General features: G+C 44.8%; 2 protein-coding genes across 8 annotated transcripts in view; one reads left to right on the top strand and one right to left on the bottom strand.

Moving 5' to 3' along the window:
* Positions 1–1,835, top strand: part of PISD (phosphatidylserine decarboxylase) — a 42,712-nt gene extending 40,877 nt beyond the window's left edge. For all 7 annotated transcript variants that reach the window (XM_084649598.1, XM_084649602.1, XM_084649596.1 and 4 more), the window contains one exon: positions 70–1,835. In XM_084649598.1, coding sequence (XP_084505724.1) covers positions 70–294 — 225 coding nt within the window. In that variant the 3' untranslated portion in view covers positions 295–1,835. The remainder of the gene's footprint in view (positions 1–69) is intronic.
* Positions 1,836–3,244: 1,409 nt separating this feature from the next.
* SFI1 (SFI1 centrin binding protein) overlaps positions 3,245–17,780 on the bottom strand; it is a gene marked incomplete at its 5' end in the record, with an annotated part of 49,111 nt that continues 34,575 nt past the window's right edge. The window contains 7 exon segments of the mRNA XM_084649592.1: positions 3,245–3,393; positions 3,878–3,989; positions 5,055–5,178; positions 7,723–7,876; positions 8,615–8,897; positions 11,150–11,245; positions 11,908–12,170. Coding sequence (XP_084505718.1) covers positions 3,286–3,393; positions 3,878–3,989; positions 5,055–5,178; positions 7,723–7,876; positions 8,615–8,897; positions 11,150–11,245; positions 11,908–12,170 — 1,140 coding nt within the window. The 3' untranslated portion in view covers positions 3,245–3,285.

Below are 17,780 nucleotides of genomic sequence, written 5' to 3'. Positions count from 1 at the left end.
ATCCTAGTAAATGGATAGAGCATACTAAAATCCACAAATCACATTCCTTTCTCTCTTGTCTATCTGCAGGATTTGCATACTAACAGCCCCTGTTACTCCAAAGGCTCTTACAATGACTTCAGCTTTATAACCAACAATAACAAAGAGGGCATCCCCATGAGGAAAGGAGAACATTTAGGGGAGTTTAACCTGGGCTCGACCATCGTTCTAATCTTCGAGGCACCCAAGGACTTCAACTTCCACCTCAAACCTGGACAGAAAATCCGCTTTGGAGAGGCCCTGGGGTCCCTTTAGAAACTACAAAAGGATTTTATATACAAAGGAACTCAAACTTCCAAGAAAAATGCTTCACTAATGGAAAATATCACTCAGCAGGACCTGGGTGAGGAAAATATTAGACAACACTGCTGTGTAAAACTGGGATAGGAGTATTTGCCCAATATCACATACCTATGCTGAGAGCAGTAAAATAATCAGATGATCCATTTACATATCAGGTACAGATGCCTTTAAGAATGTTGACCAGGGTGGTTTCTATCCCATCCTATGCCTACAGTCTTTCACACTCTCCCTTTCAATGTGTTGCAAACTAGTTACATTCATACAGAGTCTGTAGGTTCCTATTGGGCCTGCCTGCATTCTGGAGTGACACTGGGGAGGGGTGAAGGCAGAGAGATTAGCTACCTTTAAAGGGACACTGTTAGGTTGACCTAGACCCAAGGTTTCAGTTCTGTCAAATATGGTTTTCAAACTTGCAGTCCCAGATGTCTAATGCAAACATGACATCAAAGTATGGAAGCCAGGAAGTCAAATTGCCTAGTCTTACTTTCATTGTCCAACCAAGGTGAAATGCACAATGTAAATTAATGGCATCAATGCTGAAACCAGTAAACTAGACTCAAATTCTGTTTAATAACATCCTGGTAACAGGTATGGAAACTAATTTTTAAATGCCTTTTAACCTATTATTGTCCCTTTAAAACTGGACTTTGCACTGTATTTTAAACCTGAAAACACTGTGTCTACATTCCATGTGGTTGAACTTGTCATCTTTTTGAAAAAAGTGTATTTTTTTAGCTTGCAGCAGTCAGACTGTTGCATACTCTTCTCCCAATCCATAGTTTTATTTTTGCCATTCTAGGCCTTAAGGATTTTTTGTTTTATCTGAGTGGTAATTACTCTCCTCAGTCACCCAAAAACTACTGAGCAATTAATCTTCTGACATAAAACAATAACAGGTGGTTAAGGGGTCTGCTCCCTTCTTGTTGCAGTGGGGATGCAGCTAAAGTATGTTTCCCCTTCTGCTGTACATGTGCTGCTGCTTGTGTCATAACCTTCAGGGCCTGTCACGGAGTTCTTTGTGTGGAAATTTCTCCATGTACAAAACAATTTGAAATACATCAGGGCCTATAGTTTAGTGCACGGAGTGAAATGCCATGGGCACTGACTGTGTATTAAAAACCCTTATGGACCTTTGGGGCAATCCAAGGTTGCTCCCCATGTGCACTAACTTGCTTTTCTATCCTTCAGTGGACTTACAAAAAAAAGACAACCCAGCCAAACTTCCATTTTTCTTTTGCACTTGTAGCTGGTAGAAAGAAACTGGAGCTGAGTGCTCTGCTCTGAAGCTTCATCCTGCAGCAACTTTCATCTCTGTAAATTCATGCCAAGAAGGGTTAGAATGGAAATAGGAACATGACACTCAGAATAGGAGTTTAAGCTTCGCATTACCAATAATGGGACTAACAGCAACTGGTGCCAAAAGGGTTGAGAGCAACTCACTTCTACTACACTGTATTGCTTGTTCTTACTGAATAAATTCTATTTTGAGCCAAGGAAGTCTATTGCCTGTAAGTGAATAGGATACCTTGACCTTGAAGGAATGGACTAGCTTCTTATCAAACCTGGCCCTCTCCCAGCTTGAGCCTTGTGTGTGGATATTCATCAGGGGAGCTGGTGTTTTCTTTAAAGATCTGCCTCCAGTTCCAAGGGGATCTTCTGAACAGACTTTTTTAAATTCATTCTAAATGAGACTCAGCACTGTATATCTTGATCCTGTAAAAGAAAGTCTGCCTCCCCTGGATGTGCTGGAGAAAACAGAATCAAGTGTTTACAGTTGGCCAAGCCCTGTACGCTTGTCAGTAGGGAAGAAAGACATGTCTGGTAATATAGCCTGCCAAAGGCTCATAGTATGATCTTGACTATTTGGCCCTGTTTAGGTCAATATAGGAGAGAACTAATCCTTTGGCTCCAAGAGTCAGCATTTCCTCATATTAAATGGGGGCTGCTTCAAATGGCTCTTAGCAGCCCCTCCCTTCCCCCTTTGTTCAGCCCCTTAGTGCTAGGATGTATTATGCATCACAATATTCTTCTTCCAGCTAGGCATTAATTTTTTAAAAACTTGATGCAAAATACATGCAGACACCATCAGCCCTAAGGGTTGAAGCTATGACTAATTACCCTTCAAGTACTAAAGGCTCTGTGAACAGAACAAGCCTGTTGCAATGGGTTAGAGGAAGGAAGAATTAATCTCTTCCTCCACTGAGGCCTTTTGTCTTAGTTGTGGCTAAAACAACTTTAAGCTTTAAATTCCTCACTACTCAGCATTCACAGTATCTGAGCACCCAGTTCGCCTAACAGGGGATGAGAGAAGTTGCTACTGTTCACTTTAGTATGAATGTGTCAGACAGATCATTCTGCACCAGGTCAGCTCTTTTTGTGATGGTCTTAGCACTGTGGAAACTTGGCTGGCTAGCAGGAATGTCTTACCCACTGATCAGAGGAAGTAGAAGCAGGGTTTCTGGAGAATACTGGTGATGCTGTAACTTTCTCCAGCAGGGAGAATCCATTTAATTTTTCAACTAGCACAGTGTTTTTGTATGTCACACTGTATGACTTACGAACATTAACTCTTAATTTCAAACATTTTAAAATAAAAGTCTTATCAGCATTGTTTTGCTTCTTAATAAGCAGGGGAGTTTAAATAGATACTACAGTGATGGTCTCTATGAATACTTAGCTAAGGACTGTAATGAGTGCAGCTTTGAGCTGCACAGCAGTGTCTCCTGCTTCTTATCACAACTATGGTAAATAAATGAGGCAATGTCTCCCATATGCATGCAGCAAAAGGAAATATACGTTTAAATGGTAGTGAGGTTTGGCTTACTTCCCTTCAGAAGGTTAGAGATCATGTACCTTAGGCCTATGTCCTCTGACATCAAAGATCAAACGAACAGCCAGCCCGTTCTACCACTGAGCATGAACTGTTTAGGGGCTTTAGATTTGTTACATATCCAAAGCAATGCGAATGTCCTTCACACGAGTGATGTACCTCTGCAGGCAATGTCTCCCTTCTAGCAGCACTTTGGTGAGAGAGTTGATCTGCACCTCCAACTAGAAGAGAAAATGAAGGGAAGAGGAAAGGGCTAAATTGTTAGTGAAGTCAGGAACAATTCATTCCAGCAAGTTGGGTCTGTAACAGTTCTGACTGCTGTTTGGTTGAACAGCTTTCACACTACCCCCTTGAATAAGAAAGTATCAAGTTACAGGACTGGGTTTCTCCTTTGGCAGCTGTGTTGTGGTTGTGAGGAAAATGTGAATAGTTTAATCTACTTTGTTCATTATCCCCTTTGGCAGCCACTTCTACTCTTTGTTCCAAGGGGCCAGTAAGAAACAAGTTTTCCCCTCTTCTACCTACCCTGCTGTTACTAATCTCCCACAACTGCCCCATTTTGCCTTCAGCCTTTGTTTCACAATCATACAAATTAGACTAAATCTGTTCAGGGCAGGTTCCATTTCTCTTTGCAGTACCATGTGTTATAATTTTTACTCAGTAACTTTGTGGGACTGGCCTTCACACCACTATTTGTCCACATACCTGATCCAGCTCTTCTTGAACTTGCTGCATAACATCTTGCTCCGCTGCCCCGGTGCCCACAGTACTCATTTCTAGCCACTTGTTCAGAATGCGCGCCTGCCGCCGGCATGACCTGAGGGAATAGGATCATAGCAAGCTAGGGTGAGACACGGAAGGTGCATTGTACATTTAACTCATTTGCATCAATAGTTGCAGATGCCAAGGACAGTCACTACCAGCACTAGTTGCAAACATTGTTGGAAAGGAGTTCAGTGTCACTGCTCTTTCTAGACCATTTTATAAAAGATTGCATTTACAGTAAATGCCTTTTGGCAGTAAACGTGCAATGCCTGGCAGGAGGTATAGGTACTTAGCGATGAAACCCAAGCTGCAGCATATTAGGTGGAAGCTGGGTGGTAAGAGCCAGTTTAAAATAAGTTTCAAAAATATTCTAAACATTATGCACCATCAGACCCACTGTAGGAAAAACTAGCTTCACCACTGCCATATAAAGGACCCATTTTCCAGTCTTTGGGCTCTGTATGTTAGCAGGAAAACAGTGAGAATGCGTCCCCGGAGAACACAAGAAAGGTTGGGTGTTCCTCTCCTACTTTTGGTCCACTGCTGCTTCTTTCCCTAGCAGTGGGTTCCCCCTTAAAGTCCTGTTCCACTCTGAAATGTGACTACAATCCCACTTAAGGTTATATGTTTATGTCTAATTAACTACTCACATCAACATTTTTCTAACTGCCTATTCTACAAAACCAGGCTGGGATCTGAGAGCCAAGCCGGGGTCTTTCCTCCTCATAAATTCAGACTCATAGTAGAGTCTGAAGACTACATTCTGAGTCGGTTATACCAATTCAACCGCACGGATTTCAGATTATGCCCTCAGTGACACTGGTATGGCCACACTTCCTTCATTGGTTGCCATAGGTAACAGTAAACCATTGCCAAGGATGCACAAAAAGGTAACTCCTTCCAAGCTGTATTGGCAGTGCAGGTCTAATAAGAGTAAACAAAAAACCCACAACTCTTACACACTCAAGTCAGCAGATGTGACTGAACAGGCCCAGGAGACAGACCTGCTGAGTAAGGAGGTGTCACTTTTCAGAGCAGAACTGTACTTCCATACAGAAATGCAACATTGGATTAAGAACACTCAGTAAGGCTGGCTAAAGGGGACTTCGCTACGTACTTGAGCTCCTGCTTGCTATCGTGGTAATGCTGCATTTGCTGTCGGATGTGTTGGAGCTCTGCTTCCAGCTGTTTCTGCAGCTCTGTTCCCTCCGTGGAATAGCCTTGTCTGCTCTTACTTTCAACTGAAACCAAACACAAAGCACACACATTATGATGCTGTTGAGGTTCTGTCTATTTCCTGCTTCTTCCTCTCTGGGAAGCAGACAGGCTTGTAGGCAAAAACTTACCACTGTGCCGGGCCTGTGGGTCGACATTGCTATCATGTGATATGCTGCCTCTGTTGTAATAACTGGGTCCTGAAAGACCTACCTCACTTGTGAGCTTAACTGTGGAAAAGTGGCTAAAAGTTTATAAAATGATCCAATCACCTCTAACAATAAGTGTTGATGGGGAAAAGATAATGAAAGTCTAACTCAGCATGTTACATAAAATTGCTTATAAGACTAAGCAAAAGTTAAGACAGACTGAATTAGTCCAAACAAAAAGGCCTGCTATAAATCAGGGACTGTGCTGATATATCTGGTAAACAAAAAAGTGTGGGTCTGGAACTCAAACAGACAAACTGTCGTGTCAGAAATTAGGCCTAATTGGTGAGCAGAACAATGAGAAGATGGGCTAGTTTGTCCATTACTTGACTTTTGAGGGGTTTTTTTGTTTTTGTTTTTTTAAGACTTTGGGAGAGGATAGAGATGGGTGAACTAAAGGGAGCAAGCTTCATATCATGGCTTCCACTCACATCATCTCCTGGGACCTCAGGGTCCTTCGGGACACCACTGGCCCTTCACCATCCCGATTTTGAGATGAACAAAGATGACATCACCACCTCCACTAGCTTTGGCTAAATCCCAAATACCATCTGAGGTGTAAAACTTTGGTTCCTGCTTTCACCTATTCTCTTATGTATCATTTTCCTCCTGCACCTTATTTCTTCTGTTTCCTTTTGCCTCTGTCTACTAAGAGTCTTGCTTAGCCTGCCAAGACTGCCACTTTTGCAACAGTACAATGAGCCTATGACCAGAGAGGCAGCTAAAAGCAAAGCGTGATGCTGGTACAATTTTGCCAGGCCTCGGAGTGGTTTGCCACGTACTGGGCCTGTGTTTCTCCAGTAGCAGGGCTGAAAGTAAAATCAGCACTAGAGACAGAAGCTGCATTTTCTCTCTACTGTTTTTTTCTCTGCCTTTTTGTGTCTGTCTGTCTTGTTTGCAAGGAAACAGGATCAGACTTTAAAACTAACTGTAGCTCAAACCCTTCTCGACTAATTTTCTGGGGGTGGGCAGAGTCCTTATACAGCCAAAGGGAAAGAGAACAAAGGATATTGTTAAAACAAAAGGCTTAATGTATTACATACATTTCAAATGCTTTAACTGTTTTGACTTTTTCTGTATCTTTAATAAAAGAGATTTTGAATGGTGTATTTGGCCTAGTACTAGGCAGCCTGAGGTCTCTGTATTCAAAATGCTGAGCCTAGTTTGACTGTTTAGTGTTGCACAGTGACAGGGTCAAGTAAACACCTTTGATTCTCTCTTTGATTCTATTTAGTCTATCAAAATTGACACACCACCACCTCTAGCCTCTCTTTCCAGGCTAACAGCAGAGTGGTTCTTCACCTGCGACTGGAACATGACCCACAAGAGGAGAATGGGCCAAGACTTCCAACATGCAGTATCCTACAGAGCCTGTACGCGTTACTGTTGATTTGACTCACTCCAAATTCAGCTTGCGTATGCATGAGGAGTTGCGAGGTCCTTCAATGTATGGCTTAGCAGCACTAAGGATCTGTGGTTTTGGACCTGTTATCCAGGCTTTGGCCCAGGAAGAACAAGCAGCAGATACACACTGTACAATTTACATTATTCCTGTTAGGAGGAAGCACCTTATCCCCATCCTATGGAACATTTAGAATCTGCACTTCATGCTTCTAATTAAAGGTAGACCCTGGCTGTAGTGCAGACAACCGCTTTGAACTGCAGGCTGTGGTGTTCAGATCCTACCTGCTCACTGGGGTTCACGTAACATCTGGCATTCAGTCAAAGCACTGCTGGGATGAGTGCTATGATGTGTCACTTGCTCCCTTGACTATCCCTCTCCCTCCATTGGGTTCTCTCCTTAAAACCCAAAGCTGTGGCTTTACCTGCACACTTGACCTCTATTCCCTAGCCTTACCCTTTTTGGAGCCCTCTGAGAGTTCTTAATGCCTTTGAGGGTGAGCAGTGCCCCAAAAACCGTGCTTTGTATCAGTGAAATTGTTTCTTGTGTTATGGGACATCTTCTATAGCAAGTTCTACATTCTGTGAGACAGGGAGGAGTATGTATTCGGGTTATGCTATATGAACTCCCCAGCATTAAAATAGGCTCTGCTTTTGGTCTCTCTGGCCAGGCTGGGTCCTAGAGGCTCCCACCCTTCACTTCTGGAGAACTGGTCTCCCAATTAATCCTCTGAACACCCTGGAGCATAGAAAATCGTATCACTTGTATCTTCCCTTTCAAAAAAACAAATGGCTGATTTCTTCCTCCAACACCCAGTCAGCTCCCACACACTGGCTCAATGAGCAGGTAGCTTTGCCTCTTCCCCAATCCAATCTTGCACATATTGGGGGAGGCTTTCAGTGCTGCCAGGTCAGGGATGGCCAGGGGATGGCTGCTGTAATTTAGACATGAGAACATACCTGCAGTTTTTGGCCTGCTCTCTTTTCCTGTGACATCTTCGCGCAGCAGCAGATGTGCCTGTGAGTTTGGCTGCTCCCTCTCCTTCCCCACAGTGGCCTGTTGAGGGTCTTGGAGAAAAGCTTCCAGGTGACCCTTCCAGGGCTGACCTTCACTCTACAAAGTCAGGAGCACAATAAGGTGATATAAATACAGCTATCTCACCTCTCAAATAGGATTTGGGTGAACAGGGCCACAAAGGGTTTTAAAACTGGACTCTCTGTCTGTGGCCTAACATACTAAGCCCTCCTTCCACTGAGGGGGACCCCTGCATTCACTTGGTGTCCACAGGTGCCTTTTCCCATCCTTTCAGGAAGGGTAAACAACTCTTCCCCTCTGCAATAGAGCAGAGGAATCTAAATGCTGTTCAAATGTTTGCAGAGTCCCATTCCTCCCTCCCCCTCCCTTTGTTTGCTAAAGAAACCTGCAGACATAAGAGCTGCTGCTGAATTTGGTCAGTCTCAACTAGATTTCATCTGGCTGTAGCTACTCTGAACCCCTTGATAGAGCAGCACTCTCAGATGTCAGCAGCTAGTAATGACATCTTGCTGAGAAGGGGACAGGACCAGGAAAGACATGAATTCTAGTGCAATACCACACACATGAATTAGCCAAAAAGCAAATTGTTGCTTCAGATTGTCACTGTAGTGACCGTGGCAAGTGGAGGAGAAAGGATTGATGTGCATTTGGAGCCTAGCTAACTTGATCTATTAAAAAGGCAGGACCAGGTGCTAGGGGAGGCACAGGCCAGCTCGGGCAAGAAGGGGTGGGACCCCTAGAAGAAAGTCGGACAGTAAAGCTGTATCAGCCAACTCCAGTTGTCCGGTATTATAGTTACTTCTGCATGAAACTCACCTTTTCTGATTCACATTTCAAACGTGACATGAAGGACGAGGGAGGCAACAGCACTGGTTTTGGACTTGTCTGAACAGGATGGCATGTGCCATGCGTCCAAGATGGTACACAGGTTGGAGGGGTAGGCACAGTAAGGGGGCATGAGGAGTAACTAGTGCTATCCATCTGGAACAGCTGATTACAGCTGCTTTGCTCTGTTTGAGTTGAGGCAAGTAAGGCCCGAGCCTGAGCAGAATATTTGTTCATGGATGTTTGCGGCAAAGGCACCTCTCGTCCCTCCAGTCTAGAAAGGGAAGGAAAGAGAGAAGGGTTTGTTACTTTCCAGCCAGCCCCATATTCTCCTTTATATTCAATTCAATATAGCCAGAAGGGGAACACGTAGTTATAACCATTCACCCTAGTGAAGGTTAATCCATTGTAGTCAGACAGCCCGGTAAGCCACTGAAAAACACTGTATACGTTGCTAAGAAACTGAGCTGCTCCTGCTATAAAAAGCACTGTTGCTAAGGGGCAATAGCAACCTGGTTAGGACCCCATGTCGAGTTGTTTAACAGGCAGCAAGCCTGGAAGAACCAACACAATCATGAAAGATCAAAAAAGCATCAGATAGAGATGGTGCCTGGCAGCGTTCCCTCTAATATTTTACATCCATGGGCGGAATGAATTTTGTTATGTGCACCAATATGAAGGTGATGTGACCTAACAAAATTCATTGGCAGGGGGCGGCCATCAGGTCTCAGGCAGAGCGTGGAGATGTGTGAGTGTGTGTGGGGGTGAGGGCTCTGGCTGGGGCCAGGATGAGGGATTTGGGGTACAGGAGGGGGCTCAGGCAGAGGCTGGGGTAGAGAAAGATGCAGACTCTGGGGTGAGGTCGGGGATGAGGTGTTTGGGGTGCAGGCTGTCCCAGGGCTGCAGTGGAGAGAGAGGACTCCCCACAGCCCTCTCTCGCCACAGCAGCTCAGGGCTGGGGGAGAGGCGCCTTGCCCTGGCTGTGGCAGCTGCGGTGGGGCTGGGCTGGGCCGGGCCGAGGGAGCAGCGCCTCTCCCCTGACCGCGGCAAGTCCAGGGCTGGTCCGTGCTGGGTCCGGCAGGGAGGGGTGCCTCTCACCACCACGGCAGGTCCATGCTGGGGGAGAGGCATCTCTCCCCATCACAGCCCTGAGCCCCTGTGTGGGGCTTAATACTGGCAGCTGCACAGCCGCACAGCTTAGAGGGATCTTAGGTGCGCGGTATCTCCCCTCCTGGAGCATTTTAACCTGAACCTGTTGACAGCAGGTTTAAAAAAAAAAAAAAAAGTAGTATTCAGGGAGTATATTTTTACATCATTTTGGTCCTTGCAGTGGGGATCTGATCCAGGTTTAGACAGCACAGAGAATGGAGAGAGAGAGAGAGAGACCTCTGAACTGCAGTATCTTCCCTCTCCCTTAAGCTGTACCACTAGTTATAAAAGTGGGGTTTCTAAAGAGAGCATGGAAAAGAACCTACTCAGTACTTTCAATAAGGTTTTCCTGTTGAAAAATCTATGCTTCTACAGCAGGTGCAGCTTCAACCCATTCATTTCTGAGTGAAGTGATACCATAGTCAGAACTTTTAGAGTAGCAGCCGTGTTAGTCTGCTCAAACAAATTTGTTAGTCTCTAAGGTGGCACAAATCCTCCTTTTTTTATTGCATAGTTAGAACTAGCACCGATAGCATCACAGTTGGCTCCTTGAGCATCCTCAGCACTGTAAATCACAGTCCGAAGAGTGACTACAAAAATGGTAACTCCTTGCTCAGCAGCTCTGCACCCTGTGGGGACTCAGGGTCAGCTCTGGATTGTTTATTGACTAACAAAACTTACTCCTCTTAGCCCTGCAGAGCAAATTCAGCCAAGACAGAGGGAGCAGGATTCTATTGTAGCTCACACATCATTAACGAAATTGTTAAGTTCCAACGGCAAGGCCAAAATTCAGTTCCATTTAGATTGTCTGGTGTCTTGGAGCAAACGAGGGCAGGGTTTAGGATCCATGAGCCAGAAAGTATCCAGTGTGACACAAATTCCAGGTTAAGGTGCAGGGCAGGCAGCTAGAAAAAACACCTTTTGCTTGTAAGCTGAGCCCACAAATTCTGGAAATCATTGAGGCTCCGAACACATACAGCTCCAAAGCCTTTTTGCACAGACTCTTTGCAGAGTAGAACTTGTGCCTCTTTTGGGAACACACTGTGTTTTAGATGAACTACATAAGTTCAGTCTTTCCCTCAAATTTATGTACTGGTGAAACTAAGCTCTTAGCACATGGTAGGTTACTGGCTCTGACTGCTCTGTTATTCTTTTCCATTGTATACGCAGTTTGAAGCTCTTCATGTCACTGTGCTTCCCTTCATATTGCACAGAAGAGATGTCTATGCAAAGCAAGATCTTGGCACAGCTTAATAAATTTCACAGCTCACAAGGTGGCACATTCAGTTAGAGTGGCAGGAGCACAGCAAGAGGTCATTGCAATCACCACTCCGATTAGATTCTCCTCTCCTACTTTTAAAGATCTAGTGTTCTTACTCATTGAAAGGTATCCCCAACAAGCCCTCTCTCTCCAGAGACTGCAGCAGGAAGTCAGGTCTACGGGGCTGTAATCTTGCCTGGCGGACCATGTTTCTGGGAAAACAACAACAAAAAAGTCAATTGCTAAGATCCCGGGGACTCCTGCCCGTGACTGAGGCAGCTTTACAAAATCCCCCCTCCCCAGTCATCCCCCTGCCCACCGAAAATGCACTCTCAGCATGAGATCACCAGCAAGGTTGGCAAGAGATTTATAGGAAGCAGCTTTCAGAAAGCACACAGTTCCCCTTTCCCATAAAGTCGGGGAGAGGACTGACCAATTTCAGCACAGCTAAGACCTAGCACTGTGTGGCTTAGTGGCAGCTCTGGGACCTCACTGTGGTCAGATGAGTTTCATGGTGGTAATATTTCTGTCCTTGCACCACTTTGCAGGCATTCCTGTGTGAGCACCCGCTCAGAGACCACCAGGACCCCAATAATCCATTGCCATACAGTGAGGACGTTTCATTGGGAAGGCATTAAGATGGGCTGGGCTAATAATGGGCTGCCAAGGAAGAGTCACAAGTCCTTCCATTATTCATGGGCAGCTGTATACATTATGCAGCAGTTCTATTATAACTCAGCATTAACAGACATACGCTGCAGCATCAGGAGGGAAGGGGAAGTTGTGTGGAAATTCACAGCAGCCACTGTGGGATTTAAGAAATGAACTGAGCAATGCAATGCAAGAGTAATGCACGATGTGCTGAAACACTCACAGCTCACTGAGAACTGAATCGCCAGCAGCCAGGAGGAATGGCAAATCATCGCTCTTCATGGGCTGCGGCACAGAGCACAGAGTCACTGCTTTTGCTGCGTCTCCTCCTGCCCCAGGGTTGGCATCAGGCATGGGCATCTTAAACGTCACCCTCTTCTTCAGAGAAGGCAAAGAGCAGTGAGACTTGTCTAGGTTCCTGCCAAGAGCCTTTCGTTTCCACAACATGGCACAACGATACACGGTCTGGTGAAGGCTGTAGGCTGCCTGCCAAGCAGAAAGAACAGCAGGTCGTTTGATGGCTGAGAGTGGGGGGAAGCAACAGCATGCCACCCAGGAAGGAGGGTTTTCCAAGAAAGGGATGGGCTTGGAAAGTAGCTATGGATAACAGGATGGTGTCTGGCTGCTGGGTCTTGCCCACAAGCTCTGAGTCTAACTGATCGCCATATTTAAGGTCAGGAAGGAATCTTCCCTCAGGCCAGATTGGCAGAGACTCTGAAGGGTTTTCATCTTCCTTTGTAGCATGGGACACAGGTCACTTGTAAGTTTAAACTAGTGCCCATGGTGGATTCTCTGTAACTTTAAGTCTTTAAATTACGATTTGAGGACTTATGTAACTCAGCCAGAGGTTATAGGTATATTATCAGAGCAGGTGGGTGAAGGTCTGTGGCCTGCAATGTGCAAGAGGTCAGACTAGATCAGGGATGGCCAAGCTTACTGACCCTCTGTGCCACATACGACAATCTTCAGAAGTTCGAGAGCTGACGCGCATCTGCTGGGGCTCAGAGCTTCTGCCCAGTGGGAGGCACCTGCCAGGGCTCGGGGCTTCTGCCCCACTCCTGCTGAAGCCCCAAGCCCAGGCAGGTGTGCCCTGCAGGGCTGCAGCCCCTAAACTCCTCTTCCCACTGGGCAGAAGCCTCTACCCCACCACCCCGCTGCAAGGCAGAGATCCTGAGCTTCCCCCCAAAGTCTGGTAGGTGGAGAATGAGGGGGGGGGGTCTCCATGAGCCACACTTTAACTGTAAAAGAGCCACTTGTGGCTCACGAGCCAAGGTTTGACCACCCCTGGACTAGATGATCATGAGGAGACTTTCTGGCATTAGAGTCTATCAGTTCTTGGTGCTGGAATCATGATCCTGGTCCTGGTCCTGTTGTGCTCCAGTATAGACAATTATCAGCCATCTCAGTGGCACCAAAACCAGTGAAACAGACCACACATTAGCACAGAGGAGTATGACCCCCTCTATCTTGAAAACTAGGAGCAGGCAGGGAAGCCTGGCCAGGGACAGGAGCAGGGGACCTTCCCTTACACTAGGCTTCATTCCCAAAGTAGCTGCAGGTACTATGGTCCCTGCAGCCACAAATATTTTACGTTGGTACCAACTTTTTCCTATCCTTTCCATGGATTTTTGTTTTTAAAACCATTTTCTAACACAATGGGGCTTTCAGCTTCCTAGAGCTATTCTGCTCCCAACCAACACAGACCCAGGACTCAGTGGCATTTCCAGACTCCCTTTGTGCAGTTGTAGCATAACCATCACGTTGGAAGGAGTCTAGTGAAGAACAGACTAGAACTAGGTTTGATGCAGCATCTTCCCAGGTATCCAAAATGCTTTATACTAATGCAGCCTCCCACAACACAATGATCCTGGCAGGCAGGCAGAGCTCTCACCTCGCTGTGCCCTGTGAGTAACTACTGGGCAGGTGTTGGTCATTTTCAAAGTGGCCTCTAAGAAAGGTTCCCAGGTGAACATAAGAACGGCCATACGGGGTCAGATCAAAGGTCCATCTAGCCTAGTATCCTGTCTTCCGACAGTGGCTAGTGCCAGGTGCCCCAGAGGGAATGAACAGAACAGGTAAACATCAAGTGATCCATTCCCTGTCGCCCATTCCCAGCTTTTGGCAAACAGAGGCTAGGGACACCAACCCTGCCCATCCTGACTAAAAGCCATTGATGGACCTATCCTCCATTAACTTATCTAGTTCTTTGGCCTTCACATTCTCTGGCAAGGAGTTCCACAAGTTGACTGTGCATTTGTGAAAAAATACTTCCTTTTGTTTGTTTTAAACCTGCTGCCTATTAATTTCATTTGGTGACCCTTAGTCCTTGTGTTATGAGGAGGAGTGAATAACACTTCCTTATTTACTTTCTCCACACCAGCCATGATTTTATGAACCTCTATCATATCCCTCCTTAGTCATCTCTTTTCCAAGCTGAAAAGTCCCAGTGCTATTAATCTCTCCTCATACAGAAGCCGTTCCATACCCCTAATAATTTTTGTTGCCCTTTCCTGAATTCTTTTCCAATTCCAATATATCTTTTTTGAGATGGGGCGACCACATCTGCATGCAGTATTCAAGATGTGGACGTACTATGGATTTAAATAGAGGCGATATGATATTTTAGGTCTTATTATCTATCCCTTTCTTAATGATGCCCAACATTCCGTTCGCATTTTTGACTGCTGCTGCAGACTGAGCGGATGTTTTCAGAGAACTACCTACAATGACTCCAAGATCTTTTTCTTGAGGGGTAACAGCTTATTTAGACCCCATCATTTTATATGTATAGTTGGGATTATGTTTTCCAGTGTGTACTACTTTGCATTTATCAGCACTGAATTTCATCTGCCATGTTGTTGCCCCCAGTCACCCAGTTTTGTAGCCCTTCGCAGTCTGCCTGGATCTTATCTCGAGTAGTTTTGTATCATCTGCAAATTTTGCCACCTCACAAAAGTGATCCCTTTTTCCAGATCATTTATGAATATGTTAACTAAGAGTAGACCCAGTACAGACCCTCCGGGGACATCATTATTACCTCTCTCCATTCTGAAAACTAACCATTTATTCCTACCCTTTGTTTCCTATCTTTTAACTAGTTACCAATCCATGAGAGGACTTTCCCTCTTATCCCATGACAGCTTACTTTGCTTAAGAGCCTTTGGTGAGGGACCTTGTCAAAGGCTTTCTGAAAATCTAAGTACACTATATCCATTGGATCCTCTTTGTCCACATACTTGTTGAGCCCCTCAAAGAATTCTAGTAGATTGGTGAGGCGTGATTTTCCTTTATAAAAACCATGTTGACTCTTCCCCAACAAATTATGTTAATCTATGTGTCTGACAATTTTCTTCTTTACCATTGTTTCAACCAGTTTGCCCGGTATTGAAGTCAGGCTTACCAGTCTGTAATTGCCGGGATGACCTCTGGAGCCCTTTTTAAAAATTGGTGTCACATTAGCTATCCTCCAGTCATTTGGTACAGAAGCTGACATAAATGATAGGTTACAAGCTACAGTTAGTAGTTCTGCAATTTCACATTTGAGTTCCTTCAGAACTCTTGGGTGAATGCCATCTCGTCCTGGTGACTTATTACTGTTTAGTTTACCAATTTGTTCCAAAACCTCCTCTAATGACACCTCAATCTGGGACAGTTCCTCAGATTTGCCACCTAAAAAGAATGGCTCAGGTTTGGGAATCTCCCTCACATCTTCATCCGTGAAGGCCGATGCAAAGAATTTTTAGTTTCTCCGCAATGCTCTTAACATCCTTGAGTGCTCCTTTAGCATCTCGATCGTCCAGTGGCCCCACTGGTTGTTTAGCAGGCTTCTTGATTCTGATGTACTTAAAAAAAAATGTTGCTATTACTTTTTGAGTCTTTGGCTAACTGTTCCTCAAATACTTTTTTGGCCTTCCTAACTGTATTTTTACACTTCATTTGCCAGTGTTTATGCTCCTTTCTATTTTCCTCACTAGGATTTAACTTCCACTTTTTAAAGGATGCCTTTTTGTCTTTCACTGCTTCTTTTACTTTGTTGGTTAGCCACAGTGGCACTTTTTTGGTTCTCTTACTATGTTTTTTAATTTGGGTATGCATTTAAGTTGAGCCTCTATTATGATGTCTCTAAAAAGTTTCCATGCAGCTTGCAGGGATTTCACTTTTGGTGCTGCACCTTTTAATTTCTGCTTAACTAACTTCCTCATTTTTGCATAGTCCCCCTTTCTGAAATTAAATACTACAGTGTTGGGCTGCTGTGGTGTTTTCCCCAACACAGGTATATTACATTTAATTATATTATGGTTGCTATTACCAAACAGTCCAGCTATATTCATGTCTTGGACCAGATCCTGTGCTCCACTTAGGACTAAATTAAGAATTGCCTCTCCCCTTGTGGGTTCCAAGACTAGCTGTTCCAAGAAGCAGTCACTTAAGGTTTCTCTCTGCATCCTGTCCTGAGGTGACATGTACCCAGTTGTTAAGAAAAAATTAGCACATGTGACTCCATTTTGGTTTGGGGCCCACCATTTTCCAAAAACAAGCACATCAAGCACCAGTAGCCGTGTTCCTTAGCTACTGCATTCCTGTGAAAATCCTCCTCCTTGTCTCCAGCCTGCCTTGACTCCAGTATCTGTTCTTTGTCAGTCCCTAAACTCCCTATCTCCTGGCCTTTGATGTGAGGCCTCCCATCCTGATAATAAAAGTTACTGATGCATGGCTTTAGGACCATACTGTGTAATTAACATACTAGTTTAGCACGAGGAATGCACCAAGCAGGGATAGGTGGTAGATAAGAAAAGGGTTTGTTTATTGGCTAAGGTTTCCGATGCACGAGGGCAACATGCTTTGCTAAAAAGTATATAACCTTTGTATAATCTGTATTCGGAGTCCTCTCCTGGCTAGCAGGGGGGCACCAAGCTCGAGCGTAATAAACTTAGTGTCTTTTGGGAATTCTGCAGTTGTGGACTTTGTTTATGTGCCTCAGCCTAGATTCGAACTGTGCATGACCTATCAGGTATAATTTGCAGCATTTGTGTGCGTGTCCTACCAGGTGTAATTCGTAGCAGTTGTGTGCGTGTCCTACCAGGTATAATTTGTAACACAGTCAATATGGGGATAGTTGAAATCCCCCATTATTATTGAGTTTTTTTTTTATTTTTATAGCCTCTCTAATCTCCCTGAGCATTTCACAGTCACTATCACCGTCCTGGTCAGGTGGTTGGTAATATATCCCTACCGCTATAGTCTTATTATTAGAACATGGATTTCTATCCATAGAGATTCTATGGTACAGTTTGATTCATTTACGATTTTTAACTCATTGGATTCTACGCTTTCTTTCACATATAATGCCACTCCCCGACCAGCACGACCTGTTCTGTCCTTCCGATATATTTTGTACCCTGGTATTACCCTATTATATCAATATCCTCATTTAATACAAGGCACTCTAGTTCACCCATCTCATTATTTAGACTTCTAGCATTTGTATATAAGCACTTTAATAACTAATCACTTTTTAGCTGTAATTGAATGGAACTCTTTTTCGTTTGACTGTTTCTCATCAGATCCTACCTGTATTTTATCATTGTCCCCATCCTCTCCTCCTTACAGGACACAGAGAATCTCCATTAATAGATCCTACCCCAAGAGATGTCTCTGTCTGAACCACATGCTCCTATGCACCTGCCAGCTTTCCCCCAGCCTTTAGTTTAAAAACTGCTCTATGACCTTTTTAATGTTAAGTGCCAGCAATCTGGTTCCATTTTGGTGAAGGTAGAGCCCATCCTTCCTGTATATGCTCCCCCTTTCCCAAAAATTTCCTCAGTTCCTAATAAATCTAAACCCCTTCTCCCTACACCATTGTCTCATCCACGCACTGAGACCCAGCAGTTCTGCCTAAGTGGCCCTGCGCATGGAACTGGAAGCATTTCAGAGAATGCTACCATGGAGGTCCTGGACTTCAATCTCCTACCTAGCAGCACCTGTCTGAAGCATTACAGACCCCGCTGAGGGACAATGAGGTCTGCTGAGCGACGAGGACAGAGTGATACCTCTAGATCAGAGAAGCAATGAACTTAAAACCTGAAATCCCACCTC

The sequence above is a fragment of the Lepidochelys olivacea genome, assembly GCF_965140295.1.
Source record: "Lepidochelys olivacea isolate rLepOli2 genome assembly, chromosome: 15".
In the NCBI taxonomy this organism is placed as follows: domain Eukaryota; kingdom Metazoa; phylum Chordata; order Testudines; family Cheloniidae; genus Lepidochelys; species Lepidochelys olivacea.
This window is presented reverse-complemented; position numbering and strand designations above follow the sequence as displayed.